General features: G+C 40.7%; 2 protein-coding genes across 2 annotated transcripts in view; one reads left to right on the top strand and one right to left on the bottom strand.

Annotated features, from left to right (window-relative positions):
- The window catches only part of cenpp (centromere protein P), a 75,336-nt gene that overhangs the window by 21,343 nt on the left and 37,685 nt on the right, over nt 1-16,308 (bottom strand). The window lies entirely within an intron of this gene.
- aspn (asporin (LRR class 1)) lies at nt 6,653-16,135 on the top strand. The gene is made up of 8 exons (XM_079185290.1): nt 6,653-6,813; nt 9,715-9,968; nt 10,663-10,775; nt 12,528-12,741; nt 13,029-13,139; nt 13,327-13,420; nt 13,590-13,728; nt 14,914-16,135. The coding sequence occupies exons 2-8, from the start codon at nt 9,740-9,742 to the stop codon at nt 15,109-15,111; spliced, it is 1,098 nt and encodes a 365-aa protein (XP_079041416.1). The 5' UTR covers nt 6,653-6,813; nt 9,715-9,739; the 3' UTR covers nt 15,112-16,135.

Here is a 16,308-nt window from a genome sequence, read left to right as displayed (position 1 = left end):
CTTTTAACCAATAACTGGTGTTAATCTTCTTAAGTATAAATATGACCAAGATACAGTATGTAGTGAGCCGGACATTTTACAGTCTAAAAATGGTGGAGAAACATAATGAAGGTCCCATGATTCCAGGGTCAGGGTCCATTATTCTGTACATACATTCAGCTAATTTTTCAAAAGCGTTCATGTTGTCAGGGCTCATTTTCTCAGGAACCTTTGTTTAACTACATGCTATGTTCACAAAACAGCCCATGTCATATTAAGCAGATAGAGCTGGGGTACCATTACGTGCTACAGAGAGCTGGGGACCCAGCCTGTTCTCACTCTCAGGTTGCAGTAAAATAAATTGTTATTTCAACCCAAACCACGATCTTTTCCTAAACCTTACCAAGTAGTGTTGTTGCCTAAACCTAAGTGATGCCAACGGGTCCTAAACAAACATCTGTATGTGACTATTTGGGAATGATAAGGGGTTGGGGGAACAAAGGAATGACCCCTAAAGGGAACTGAAACAGATCTATAGTATTACACACTTTATATTCCTGAAAAGGTATTTTCGGACGATTTATCAGATTGTGACTTTGTGAAAATGTGCTGCTCATGTCTGCACCTAAAATGTATGACCATGGACTACATGCACGGCAGTACACACACGGTTCTTCTTGTTGATATAGTAAATAACTGCATCCGCTGCTGTCTGAGTCCATTCTGAAGTATATCAGACCTCCTATCATAGCAGCCATGAGCTATATTATAGTTCATAGAACAATGTTGATTCAATCACTGCTGTACCTACTAATATAACTTGACAAACTGTTGATTGTGGGACCATTGTTGTTTAGAACGGTTTATGAATCGTCTCCACAGTAAATTCCATAAAGCCAACCGATCTGGAACCAGACGTATTTTAAGTGATGAAAAGAGTCTGAAGGGTGATTCAGAGGTCTGGAACGAGGCTTCATAAGCCTCATGTTTCCATCTGGAACACTGTAGAACACGTTGAGGTACGTTTTTTTAAGGATTAGACGGATGTTGACACTGAACGCAAATACTTAACCTATGAGGAGTCACATATACAAACAAGAAGCTAGATTATATTCCAAGTCAGGATTTCCAGAGCCCCTTCAGCGTCAGCACATCCAGTACGTTGAGGAGAACAATCCTCTACTTTTATGTTATCAAATTATCACCTCAGGGCTCGGGGACGAGGCGGAGACGCGTTGACTATTAAAGAACGAGTCGTGATAAAATGTCCTCTACCCACATGCTGTACACATTCAGTGAGAGCTGTTATTATCAGAGCTGAAAGCCAACTTTATCCTAATATTTTCCTCTGAAAGCCTGAGGTTTAGGATCATTTACTTCAGTAGCAGACAGATGGAACGGACGATTGGAAAAGAAAAGCTAAAATGTGAGGAGGACAAAAACCTCAGCTCCCTCTTTGGTAAAAGGAAAGAGGACACATTAGATAATTATGTGCAGACAATCATAAATCTAATAGTAGAAAAGCAATAGAAAAGCAATAGAAAAGCAATAAAAAAGCACTGTCTGGTCACTTTCTAAGTGCCGGCAGTCGTCATCTCATCGTACTTCAGATGGAAAACTTTGAGCCGAAGCTCAAAGATCAAAAGTTTTCCTGTTGAAAAGAGAAAATTCTTCTCGCCTGCCAACATGAACAGCTGCTGCGTTCATCAGCCTCACAAAGCAAAGCCATGAAGGAACAATCTAATAGTCATTAGTCACATAACCTCCTCAGTGCTCCTCAGGTTGTGCTATGACTCATAATCAGGCTTTATGTACTGAGAAGATATTTCATCAACAGGTACAAATATCTAGTACGAGGTTGGACCTTCATTCAGCAACAACAGGAGGAATTCTTTCAGCATGAATCTGGTTTATTATAACTTTGTAGTTTTGGTCACAAGATGATATAAATGAAATGAAAGCAGGAAAAAGATTTTTGCATTTATGATCTTTACTTATTTCTTCATGTTAATAATAATCCTTTTCAGTCCTCTTAAAGTAACTTTTTAGTTGACATGGTCATTACCTATAGATATATATACCTATAGATAGATAGATAGATAGATAGATAGATAGATAGATATAGATATAGATCTATATATATATATACACACACACACTGACAATAGGTCACAAGTTGGCATTGCTTCATTTTAACGGGTCACAAGTCACAAATGTTGAGAACCACAGATCTAAACCCACTTTATTTTTAGGTAAAACAAAACAAAACAATTCATATACAAATAAAATTCATCGTTAAAAGTTTTTTTATGGGGAACCACTGATTAATTTTCATCCGTAGTGTACAAATTGAACACCATCTGTATTTATACTATATTTAATACCAAATTATATAATCCTATGAAACAGTTTTCATCACAGCACGTCTTTTTAGCTTCCGCTGTGTTCTTTACTTTTGAGTAAATCACTTTTCAACAGCATCAGTTCTAAAGTTATTGTTTTCTTCTTTAACGTACATTCACAGAGCAAATTAGTTCAGACTGCCAGTTCCCAAAATGCAAAATGAAACACTTTACTCTGCAAGAAACTACTGATTGATGGAAACATCGAGGGCTTGTTGAACTACACCAAGACGTTTAAATATAGACACGGACACAGGTTTGGCTAAAAGTAAAAAAAATCCTCTATTCATGATGTTACTATTCTACCAATATTGTAAGCCCACATTGTGAGGTCTCATGAGCTTATGCCCAATATTCATAACCATCATCATGGGGACTGATGGTGGAGGATGGTGAACACTGGTCTGTTGTGCAGCCTGGCTGGGAAACACTCCGAGCAGCAGGTAACACGCAGAGTTGTGACCCCCTAACAGCTCTAATAAAATGTTTCCTGGCAACAAATTGTTCCTGTGGCACTAAAGCAACAACAGTGCTGAGGCAAATCCTTGGCACCGCCGCCCTGCGAGTCGCCTCGGTGACTTGCCGGCATTTTTGAAGGCTCAGAACGTAGGAAATTCTTCTCAACATAAGAACACAACAAGCTCCGGCTGCTCCACAGACGTCTGATGTGTTGTAAAGTACGAGATCCAGAGAGAGAAGAGACGTCCTGACCGCCTCTCGTGAGGAACGCACACCATCCTCCATCAGGAAATAATCTCCGGCATTTAATTTGCAGTTTGAATACTGTAATTCCAACAATTACGCCATACATTTCTTCACTATACCACAAACCAATTTCCCCCTCTGGACTATTGAAGCTACCGCATTAAATCTTTCTGTGGCAGACCAGTCAGCTGAGAAATATGAGGGTTTCATGGAAGATCCTCCAGAAGTGAAGATGACGGCACGACAAACGTACTGCTCAAAACTAAGCGCTCAGCATTTTTAAAGGTTGCTTCTTTGACTTTTTGGACAACAGTATCCAGGCAACATAACACAATAGGATAAACTGTTGGCTCAGTGCTCCTTACAATGTAGAACAAAGCCTGTGTCTTCTCACAGTGCACACAAAGCAAGTTTACATCAGGATCTAATTAGAAAATTGTAGCTTTCAACTGAGAATCTGGCTCATAACACGGTATTGTTTCAGCAGAGCTAAGAAGCTAAGCTAATGAGGAACTGAGCCTGAGGTTTTAACAGGAGATCATGGGAGCCAACAGTGGACTTTTAGATCATGGAGCCAACAGTGGACTTTTAGATCATGGAGCCAACAGTGGACTTTTAGATCATGGAGCCAACAGTGGACTTGTAGATCATGGGAGCTAACAGTAGACTTGTAGATTATGGAGCTAACAGTGGACTTGTAGATCATGGGAGCTAACAGTGGACTTGTAGATCATGGGAGCTAACAGTGGACTTTTAGATCATGGAGCTAACAGTGGACTTGTAGATCATGGGAGCTAACAGTGGACCTTTAGATCATGGGAGCCAACAGTGGACTTTTAGATCATGGGAGCTAACAGTAGACTTGTAGATCATGGGAGCCAACAGTGGACTTGTAGATCATGGGAGCTAACAGTAGACTTGTAGATCATGGGAGCCAACAGTGGACTTTTAGATCATGGAGCTAACAGTGGACTTGTAGATCATGGGAGCTAACAGTAGACTTGTAGATCATATGAGCTAACAGTAGACTTGTAGATCATGGGAGCTAACAGTGGACTTGTAGATCATGGGAGCTAACAGTAGACTTGTAGATCATGGGAGCTAACAGTGGACCTTTAGATCATGGGAGCTAACAGTGGACTTTTAGATCATGGGAGCTAACAGTAGACTTGTAGATCATGGGAGCTAACAGTAGACTTGTAGATCATATGAGCTAACAGTAGACTTGTAGATCATGGGAGCTAACAATGGACTTGTAGATCATGGGAGCTAACAGTAGACTTGTAGATCATGGGAGCTAACAGTGGACTTGTAGATCATGGGAGCTAACAGTAGACTTGTAGATCATGGGAGCTAACAGTAGACTTGTAGATCATGGGAGCTAACAGTGGACTTGTAGATCACGGGAGCTAACAGTAGACTTGTAGATCATGGGAGCTAACAGTAGACTTGTAGATCATGGGAGCTAACAGTGGACCTTTAGATCATGGGAGCTAACAGTGGACCTTTACATCATGGGAGCCAACAGTAGACTTGTAGATCATGGGACCTAACAATGGACTTTTAGATCATGGGAGCTAACAGTAGACTTGTAGATCATGGGACCTAACAATGGACTTTTAGATCATGAGAGCTAACAGTGGACTTTTGAAATGTGAGGTAGATGGACTAAAGCTCAAATTTTAATGGCTTGGCTCACTGTTGAAATTCACCAACATTTAAGTGTGTTTACCCTCTGCTGTGATTTCTGATTCAGTATTGATGTCTGATTAAAAAAACATCGAGACAAGAAACTCTGTCATGGTGATCAGGCAGCTCGCTCACTACTGGCGAGATCAAAAACGTTCCGACGTCTTGATGATGTATTGTTCACGCTTTTCAATTTTGTAATTCTTTTTTAGTAACCTTATCTAACCAGGAAAGATTATATTTCAACCATGTCCAGACTTCCAAACAGTAGTCAATAATAACGGAAAGATAGATGCTAACCACATAAAACAGAGAACGCAAAATATGGCATAAGATGAGAATAAAATGGATCGATAGATAATTAAATTAAATAAAATAAAGATCACATCACAAAACGACCCCACCAAACAAGACAACAAACTAAAAACAAACCTATAGGAGGTTAACCAGTGAAGAAGAGAGGGAGCCGTATTGCTTGTGATGTGTAATTCAGTTTTGTGGGAGTTTTAAACTGCTGGTCGGAAAAAAACAAATGATAAATTTACTTTCAGACATTTTTGAATTCATGAATCACCTTGAAAAAATGAACATGGGAGAGCTCGACAGGCTTCTTTTTGATGAGATGATCATTTAACCAGATCTCTGATGGATTGGAAAATATGGTTTCCTCACAGAGAAGATGCGTTGCAACCAGAACACAGACCGGCTCCCATTTCGGTTTGTCCGACTGCCAAACCGGGGAATATTTGGACCGTCTGACTCGGCGCCGTTCCAGCTGAGCTCAGCAGAAAATACCACCACTGAATGGAAAAATGAATAGTGTAAAACGTGAACCTCTGAGGAGCAGCTCCTGTAAGCTTTTCCATTCTTGGGAGGTATTTCTCGTTTCTACTTCAAATGTAAAGATTATTGTGCCTCGTCAGACTGCACATCATGCAGAACACTAAGCACATAATGTTGGTTGGATGTTGCAAAGCATCTGCTCTGTTTCTCTTTTCTCTGCTTTCCAATTAAGGAGGAAATAATAACACAGTTCTGACCGACTCTGATGGTAACTTGTACCACCTTAAGTCAGGAGAGTCATTAAGGATTCTGGACTTTTTTAATTGCCTGTGAGACGCTAGTTGCTCCTAGTTTGGTTTTACTAATTTTCTAGGAATGAAATGACAGGATAAGCCTTCGTTGGCTTCATCCATCGTTTGAAGTAAAGTCAGCTTTATTCAGACTTCAGTAGAGTATTATAGACACACACTGTATGGGGATATTATCTTTAGCAACTAGTCCACAAAGGTAGAACCGTCACTGCTGAAAAAGAGAGAATTTGAAAATAACGACACCAAAGACGAAGAGTGAAATTTCGATTAAATGTGCCGCCCTAATCGAAATAGGTCAACATGGCCGCCTCAGCTGTTTGTTTGGAGAAGTCAGTTACTATGAATCAGCCAGATGAAGAAGTTCAGACGGCATTCATCCTAAAAATCTCCTGCAGGACCGGCTCACCTCCGTCCTCACGTCACTGAGAAAACCCAAACAGCTACAGCAGCTCTCCTTGTTTAACCCAGAGCCAACAGGCCAGAGTGGAGGAACCGTTCATGTTGATGTGAAATATTTAATATGGCAGCCGGCCATGAAGGTAGGGGAGGTGACAGACCTACTGGTATTTTTCTATACAGTCAGGAGTCTGAAGCTAACGATCCTGGCATCACTTCAGAGCTCCTGATGAAAAGCACATGACGAAGTCCCAACAAAGCCTTTTTAAACGTAGTCCCCGAGACGTACAGACGGTCTGATCACTGACAGAGTCAACAGCTCTCAACTGAAACTGAACCTCTCACCCGAACAGCGGTGGTTTTCCGTCGGTGGGGGTGTTCTGGGGGCAGTTTTTTTATTTCTGGTGAGAGAGGGTGATGCTGTTCTCCGTTCACTGGGAATGTATTGACTGAGGATTCAACTCTCAGCCCTCCAGCTGGACCCTGCTGCTGCTGCTCTGCTCACTGTGGGGGTTTAAACCAGGACACAAACACACCTGACGGCTGAGGTAGGACACACCCATTATTTATTAACCAAAAAACTAAACTCATCTTTTTAAGTCTTTAACTAGTCAATCTGGCATGATATTTTCAGACGATGCACCATCTCTGAGTTGTCAGTTTACAAGACTTCTCCTGTATTTCAGCGGCTGCAAATGTCTGAAAATGAACATTTTACCAGCTGATCTTGGTCTGTATTGTATTTTAACAGAGAATATTTCAAATGTACTTATTTCTGAGTGAGTTTGATTTGCATGCAAGCTTCAGACCACAAGAACAATTTACAGGAATGTGGAAGTCTGTGGATCATCTTTACAGTGAACTACATGATGTGCAAAAAGTTGATGTTTAATGGTTGAGTTTTATATTGAATGCTCGGGTCGTTCATGTGTTTCCTTTCTGGGGTTTAAATTCAGGAAGCTCTTATTTGACAGAAATGCAAAAGTAATTTTGGAGATTATGGAGAACAGTTTATTACAAATTGTAAATGCAACAAACACATGAGGGAAATGTGTCTTAATGACCTCAAATTTCCAAAGTCAGTACAAAGCAGAAACATTTTCCACTAGTATGAAAGTTCAGAAACAATGAATCCAGTAGTTGATCAACAGAAATGTAGCTATCAGTAATTGTCAATTCTAAAAAATTAATGTTCTCTGGTTCCAGAGGACATAAACAAGACGTGTTGACTTCAGCTCTATTTAACTAGGATGGACATTTTTGACTATTATCTGACATTTTATAGATTTATAAAAAAGTAATCCACAGCTGCAGCCACAAGTGGTAGGGACATACATGTGAGACTGCAGGGATCAGAGGGGACAAAGGCTGTTTTATTAAATAAAAAACCTCCAGAGAACTGATTATAATTCAGACTGTAAACAAAAGCACTTTACCTTCACCAGTCTGACCGGAGAGGATTCAGATTTATTGGATCAGTTCTCAACGCGTGTTTGAGTAAGCGACAGGAAAAAACAATAAACAAGTGAAATATCTCCAACTTACTGCCAAGTTGTTCAAATGCAAAACCCACCGAGCTAATTTGCAAAACACACATAAAGAAAAGCCTCGTTTGTGCTGAATGTGCAGATGAGGAACAAAGGAGTCTGGGTGCAGAGGAAGGGTCTCGGCTGCTGAACGCTATTTGCTGCTGCAGCAGGATGCTCGACCACCACCACATATTTGTGGGACGACTGAAGGTTTGAAGATTACTTGAAGCACGCAGCCAACCAGGCGACCTCGGCCTCTCTCTGCTGGCTGTGTGAATGTGGAATAGAGGAAAACGTGTAAATCATCCTGTGAATCACCACAGATGCCGAATAGGTGACAGCTGAGAAACATTTATATTGGCTGCAAGAACTCATTTCCAGGGGAGCTTTTTCAGATTTTCGTGGAAACACTGATAGAAAAACCAGCAGCACTCATTGAAAGCGATCAGTGGAGGAGCTCAGCGTGTCCTTTCACCGCACACTGTTTTAACAATAACTTCCTGGATTAGGTTATGTGAGGGCTGTAAAACGAACACGCAACTGGTGGATCTGAGGGGACATTAGTACTGTTACTCCAGTTTTATACACTCTAGAATGTTGATAGTAAGTCTGCTAAAGTACTCTAACTACTTAGATATACACTCACTGGTTACTTTTCAGATTACGATTTGACATACAAAACATGCGGTCAGATAACATATAATGCATTACAGATTCAACTACCCAAAAGTATATGAAGTAGTTGAAATCAACTAGCTACAACATTAAAGTATTGACTACTTGTTATGCATCAATAGTAACTAGAGGATGCAGTGTCTGAAGACGTTGCGGTGGGATTACTGAGCTATATTGATTGATGAACGGTGTTTCTGGCAGAATTGGGGAAGCTACTTTAAGAATAGTTTTACAAGCTACCAAGTACTTCAAACTGGATGAAGTTGAACTACAGCAGACCTACCTCTGGTTGAAATATAGTTTGGTTCACTAAAGCTACTTAGAAAAAGTAGTTCAACCTACTTTGTAAACAAATGATCATATTGACAATATACAGAATACATTGACAGATAAAGGCAGCGGGGCGTTTCCGTTTGTGGCCAAACATTATTTGTAGTTTCAGTAGTTAACTACTAAAATATGACATAAATAGTAATTCAACCACCTGGATCACTGTGCAAATATGAATGTAGTTGAACTACCAGCAAGCTACTGCAAAATATATTTTAACTACTAGTTTAATAAGCTGTAGTTTACTAGTTGCCAACACTGATTGCTGGCTGTTAAACAAAGGAGCAGCTGAAGGAGTATGAAGAGAAGGAATAATGAAAGACTTAAAATGAGTTGAAGCGTACAGAGAAGGAGGTGACACATTATAATCACAATGCTTAACTAGCTGAGTTTAAAGGGTGAAAGTAAATCACTAATTTGAAACTTGTTACTAGTTATTAAGAACTTTGGAAGGACTTTACACTATTTAAAGCAAGGGAAAAGGGTGATTAGGGTTCATCTTCATGTGAAGCTGCATTTAAATGGCGCTGTGAGTTTGTGTGTGCACAATAAAGACGGCTTCACTTGGCTCCTATCAACTGAGACCAACCCGAGACTCAAGTCGAGCTGCGTCCTAATTAAATCCAGTCTAATCGGGTCCTGTTGTAGTGCTGCTTAATGTTGCGCCAATAAAGACCTCTGAAAACGATGGTCATCACTGAAGGGGTTAACACAGATACAAAATAGATTCTGTTCTCTCTAGAAACATAGAAAGTTGTTTTTTTCCTGAATGCACACAAAGACATCATTCTCTGGAGAAAAAACAAAGAAAAATAATTTCACAGCTTGAACGGGTTATTTCCTCAGTGCCATGATGACATCACAGTCTAGCCTCGTCTATTAGTTTTAGATCTAAACCTCCGTCTCCTCCCACAGCTCTTCCTCCTCCTGGTATTAAAACATGAGGGTCTTCCTCCTGCTTTGCCTGCTGGCGCTCGGCAACGCCAAACCCTACCAGTCAATCAATGCCTTGGACTTCATGAGAAACTATGACATCATGATGGCTGATTCGAGCGATGAGGACGATGCCGTTGACAGTGATGAAGATGATGATGATGATGCCGATTATGACGACAACTGTCCGTCTGATTGCCGTTGCTCACCCCGAGTGGTGCAGTGCTCAGACCAGGGTGAGAACGAGGGCCGTCACTTTATGTTTGTGTCCAAAAGAAACTCACAAAAACGATATTATCGCGACATACGGAGAAGATTGTGAAGAAAAAAATAATGCTGTCTGTCAAATTCATCTTTAGCTTAGTTTTGTCTAATTCTTTGTGAAGTGAAGGGAGGTGAAGAGAAAGTCAGTAACCATAACTGTATGATTGATCAGCATCAGTATGATATTATGGATTATTTACACAATATTATCATATGGCTATTATTAACATTATGTCAGTATTTCATTTCTTAAATATCATGGTTATCACCAATACCGGAATGTCACGACCCCCCCGATGAGAACACACACTATGAACACATCTGGATCCACATGTTACTGTAAACACAGGGTTTTATAAAGGCTTGTTCTTTCATCTAATTAGAAACTATAAAGCTCACCATTCAAGATTATCAGTGAAAGTTTAGAGTTCTATATTTTTCTTCTTGTCTACATATACCATGAAAAGAACAAACTAGAACCAGTAATGTGTTAGTCTGTGTTTTAATACTCCAAAATACTTTGAAGTCTACTTCATGTAAATAATCGTAAAACTCAACTACTTCTTCTCTTGTGCATCTCACATTGGTGCTGCATGAGCTCTGATTTTCATCACTTTTGCTCCAACTTGCTGGTCTTTAATGAGGCGTTTGTGTTCCTGCCGACAGGTGAGATCTCTGTTCCTGAGAAGATTCCTGAAGACACTGTGATACTAGACCTCCAAAACAATGACATCACTGAGATCAAGGAGAACGACTTTAAAGGCCTCCACAAGCTTTACGTAAGAGAAAGCTTCAGGGCCGGTTTATCCTGCACACAGTCATGTCGTTAAGTTACTGTATCAGGCAGTGTTTGTACTTATGATCTAATCTCTGGGATGATTAGTGTCAATCTTTCTCCCACCAATTAAAACGACCCGCTGTGACAAACAATGGGGGTCCACACATCCGCATAGTTCACTATGGTTTCATTTTGCTGTGTCTGGACTCAAATTTTGACCAATTAAAAACCACTAAGGAAGTCTTACCAAGTACCATGTGACGAGAAGTGACTAGTTGAAGATGTGACCTGAGAGGAAAAAAAAGAACAAGGTAGCCCCGCCTCAGATCATACTGTATTGAAGAAGACTTGAAACTAGAGATTGAGACCATAAACTCGTGTTTACAATGTTTACTGAGGTAATAAATCAAGAGAGAAGTAGAGTCATTTTCTCATAGACTTCTATACAACTAGAGGAGTCGCCCCCTGATGGCCGGTAGAGAGAATGCAGGTTTAAGGCACTTCAGCATTGGCTTCACTTTTCGGAACCAGAAGTTACCGCTTGATTGAGAAACATAATTGAGTGTAGCTCAACCGTGCTTTAGCAGCACTCAGAGCTCACCACACGATCCCTGATAGTATGCACGTATAACAAAAGGAAACAGACTTAAAACGTCACCTTGTCTTTCTAGTGCTTGTAACACAAGTCATATGCGGTCCGTGTCCGAGTATTTCCACATTTCATTCAACATCTGTGAATCGATTCAGAATCATGAAAGATAAGAATTGTAATTATTCCGGGTTTTTCCTACTCTCAACATTTGCATCTCTCGAGCCAAAATCAACAAGAAAATCAGCAGATTTCTCTGGAAAGAACGCAGCCTGTTCACAGCCACCGTCTACTGCAACTGCACAAGTGTAAACATTTCAGAGCACGACATCAGATCCAGCGTCTAACCAATGACTTCCATCTACAAAATGCTTAGATTTGGTTGAGAACTTTAGATGCGTAACAACAGACTCACGGTACAAGTAATTGATAATATCTTCTTGTAGCTTTTAAAGCTCACTAATTCAGTCCAAATGTAGCCTGCAGCCTCGTGAGATTACACTCCATCTGTACTTACTCCCAGTGAAGGAGAAGGGGCGGTTACAGAGGGTTCATCTTTGATCTCGCTGATCTTCTTCCTGTTGGGAATAAACCAAATCAAGGCCTAAAACTCTGGATCCTCCGCTGTACCAAAGCAAACAAAGTGAGAACAATCTGCAGCTTTGTGCCAATACAGCGGCTCGTCATCAAGTGTTGGGCGGTGCGTTTAAAGGGGACATACGCTTGTGCACATACATTTGGGTATCTAGAGTTCCTACCTGTCCACAAACTGTGAAATAAAAAAAAACAGTCAGTTTCTTTGTAGGCTGCCTGAATCAGAAAACATGCGATTCAACCAGCCGTTCAGATTTGTCTCCCCTTGCTCCGTGACATGCAGGCTCATTAGAATTCACCCTCATAATGTTAGTATCTCGACCCACGGCTTGAGGACTACCTTTTTGTAGATACATTTCAGAGTTTTTTTTTTTTTTTAGAGAATTTGTCAATAATGATGTCAGAACAAACCTTTCATATTGTCTATCTTTATCTTCTTCTATCTAGCTTGTTCATTAGTTCATTCTGGACCTTGGAAACAGCAGTTTGACAAAAATTCCATTCTTACACCTGCAGTAAGAAATGCAGCAACAAACAACTGTTTTATTCACCTTCCTTTCTCCACATCAGGGCCTGTTTCTGATCAACAACAAGATCTCCAAGATTCACCCCAAGGCCTTCAGAAACATGGACCATCTCAGACTGCTGTACCTCTCCTACAACCTGCTCACCGAGATCCCCGCGAACCTGCCTCCCAATATTATCGAGCTCCGCTTCCATGAAAACAAGATCACCAGGATCCAGAAGGATGCGTTCAAAGGCCTGAGGAAACTCCACGTGCTGGGCAAGACCTCGTTTCAATCCCATATCTGATTAGCAATGATCAATTCTCTCACAGGCCAGATGTGTGCCGTCCTTTGCCAAGAAGAGGTCTGCAGGCAAACGCTGCAGCAGTTAACTATTCATTTCATTTAATAATTATTTAACCAGAGAGAAGTACTGAACAAACTTTGGTTTGAAACTTCACCAGGCCACCAAGTCCTCAAACTGATGTATGTTCTCTACTGTAATTAGGAGATGGATTATGGATTTTTAATAATTAAACCAGATGTTTTGTGCTCGTCCCAACAGAGCTGGGCGCCAACCCTCTGGCCAACAGTGGGATTGGACTGGGAGCTTTTAACGGCTTGTCGACCCTGTACATCGGTATGGCAGAGGCCAAACTCACTGCTGTGCCAAAAGGTAGAACATCACTCACGTCATGTTACGCTTATTTTAACTCTTCTTTCACGTCCAGTCAACCACCTACAGTATAACAACGCCGGACCTACAGTGCTACAACGCTGGTAACATCAGCAAGTAATCAAGTAAAAGTGTGTTTAATCCACCTTTTACATTGGTTATGTTTGGTGTGTTTTGTATCTCCCAGACCTCCCAACCTCCATCACAGAGCTGAGCCTGGACTACAACAAGATCGCCAAGGTGGAAATAGAAGACTTCATCAGATATAAAAACCTCAAGAGGTGAAAACCAGTCACATTTTATCCTAGAAACAGACTGTTGTTCAGATTAAGACTTCTTCAAAACTACAAGTTCATTTGATGTTTTATGACACTTTGATGTTGGAGTTGATGATTCATATTTAATAGTGCTGCTAGTGTACCTGTCAACTATGTTTTGCCATTTTTGCAGGCTAAGACTCGGTTTTAACCAGATCAAGTACGTAGAAAATGGCAGCTTAGCCAATATTCCAAGCGTCCGTGAAATCCACCTGGACAACAACCGTCTGAAAAAGGTCCCACCGAGCCTCAACTCCCTGCGCTACCTCCAGGTGAGACTGAAGTTCATCTGTTGGGTGTAGCAGGAAATGGCTCAAAGCTGGCGCCCTATGAGAAAGAACTTCTGAGATGCTGCGTGTTGTTGTCATCAAACCGCTCCAACGCTAACTTCTCCTTTTAATATTTCTAGTTATACAAATCAGACAGCTTTGGAGGTAGATTATCTATTAATGCAAAGCTAAGCTAAACATGACATGGACCCATCTCTGTGCTGGACGCAAAGAAATGAACATTTCAAATGTTCTTTAGAAGGCTAACTAGCGATGTAGCACAGACCTCCTTCTCCATGGCCATGTCCTCCAGCTCATCACAGAGTATGTCTCTTCTTCCATGTACAAGTCCAAAACCTCTTCAGGGAGGCATCATGATCACATGACTGAACCACCTCAATTGACTCCTCTTAATCAATCTTCATCTCACTGCAGAGGAGAAGATGTTTATTACTCCAAACCCCTTCCAGATGTCCGAGTTCTCATCTGGTTTCTAAGACTGAGTCCAGACACCCGTCAAAGAAAACTCCTTTCAGCAGCTTTTATCCATCATATCATTCTATCGGGTGGTTCATCATCGTAGAACGTATATAGTCTAAATCCAGGTGGGATCAGTTCCCTTTTTTTAACCACTAAAGTCTGGTCCAGCACCTGCATTACCGCCAATAGGCCCACAGCAGCCATTGGACATGTCACAGCAAAGTAAACAAAGGTGCTATTGTTTAAAATCAATTATGGTCCCGTTCTATTTAGTACGTCGCAGCCAGTCTAGAGAGCCGGGATGCACAAAATTGAACATTATTAATTACACCCGTTTACCCTTCAATGACATTTAAAAATGGCTGCTGCGAAAAGGGCCAATACTGCACCGATCTTATCTCCTAGTGTAGCTAAAGTAGAAGAATAAAGTCTTCTTTTAGTATTTGATGTGCAGCTCATACTACACTGCTGTCACATGAGTAATGGAAGGGTACAGTGAGGTTGTGAGCCATCTCAAATACATCAGTTTCCTTCCACTCAGCAGCCTGGAGTCATAAAATGATGCCCAACTTTCCGAGTCTAAAGGTTGTGATCCTGACTTTCCACGGTAGCAGTTAAGCAGCTTTAAAACAGAACTCCCAATCATGGTTGTTTACTGACAAAGCAGATAAAATAACTTGTTGAAAGAAATCCTCTTTGTCTGTTTAGGTGATTTATCTCCACGGCAATAAAATCAGCAGCGTGGGGGTCAACGACTTCTGTCCCATCACGGCCAGCGTGAAGAAGAACCTGTACACGGGCATCAGTCTGTTCGCCAACCCTGTTAAGTACTGGGACATCCAGCCCGCCACCTTCCGCTGCGTGACCGGACGGAGGGGCGTTCAGCTCGGGAACTTCAGGAAGTAGAGAGAGGAGACGACGCGTCGCAGGCGGATCAGACATGAAGAACTGCCGATATCCTCGTTATAAAGGAAGGAGTTGAGAATAATAATTCTGATAAATAAAACAAGATGAAACTGGATTTCTAAAGTTTTCAGGAAATTAGAGAAATGGCATTATATTGATGTATATTAGAAAGTGTAGCACATGTTGATGAATGCTGGTACAATTTACACAAAACAAAAATAACTCTATGGACTCTCTGGATGTTGCTGCCGAAAAGACAGTATACAGGGGGAGGACAAAATAACATGAACATCTGTAGATCGTGATCAGTGTTCACATTGTGTGAGGTTGTCCTTAGCTCTTGCTGTGTAAACTTTCCCAGGAATAAAGCGCCTCCCTCTGGTCACTTTTTGAGTTAAAAAAAAAGAAAATCTTTTAATGAGATATTGAGTAGAAACCTTTCCAAGTTTAAGTCTTCTTCTAAACAACAAACAAACAAAATACTTTTTCCCTCTTTTGCATTTTTACTACGTATTATATTTGCCTTTTTTAAGTTGAGACATGGTAATCATCATAAAGAGTCACTATATGGCCAGAGAAAAACCACTTCCTTTTAAACATACGTCCCTTCCAGAAGTCTGTACAGTCAATGAATGACGCTGCATTATTTAGTGCAATAAGTCACTTTAAAGCCCCACGTTTGTCTTCATGTGCTTGTTTCATATTATCTCACTGCATGTCTGTATTGTCTTTATTTAGAAGATTATTCATCGTCCTTGATGCTAACTCAAAACATGACTTTGTTTTTCTGAACTATAGCAACCAAGTGAACTACCGTTATTATTGAAAGGCCCAACCTGGGACGTCTAAGAGCATCCTCCCTACAAACAGGTTCCTGTTTCTCCAGTGCTCTCTCCTCTGAAATGGTGCTATATTTATTTAGAATGTCTTTAAATAAACCTGGAACACCTCCCCGTGTATGTTGTTAATTTTTGTCAAAATGAAAGTGGGTTCGAGTTGGAAAGTTAACGTTTGATTTTGTTATTTGAGCTATTATTGTCATATCTTGTGATTTCAGACTATATGAATAACATGTGAGACAAAGCTTGGATGAAATAAAGTATCTTCAAAGATCAATGGGCAACGTGCTGGTTTGTAAGATATTATATTACTGAAGATTAGGACTCGTCAACACTAAATAGTTTACAGACATTACAT

This window comes from Pholis gunnellus (genome assembly GCF_910591455.1).
Source record: "Pholis gunnellus genome assembly, chromosome: 3".
Taxonomy (NCBI): Eukaryota; Metazoa; Chordata; class Actinopteri; order Perciformes; family Pholidae; genus Pholis; species Pholis gunnellus.
The sequence above is the reverse complement of the archived record's forward strand: the minus strand, read 5'-3'. Positions and strand labels throughout refer to the sequence as shown.

Bases quoted from the DNA above. Each gene is read 5' to 3' on its own strand.
- aspn (XM_079185290.1), top strand. From the start codon at position 9,740: ATGAGGGTCTTCCTCCTGCTTTGCCTGCTGGCGCTCGGCAACGCCAAA. The intron at 9,969-10,662 runs GTGAGAACGAGG...TCCTGCCGACAG, and splicing joins GGTGCAGTGCTCAGACCAGG to GTGAGATCTCTGTTCCTGAG. The intron at 10,776-12,527 runs GTAAGAGAAAGC...TCTCCACATCAG, and splicing joins AAGGCCTCCACAAGCTTTAC to GGCCTGTTTCTGATCAACAA.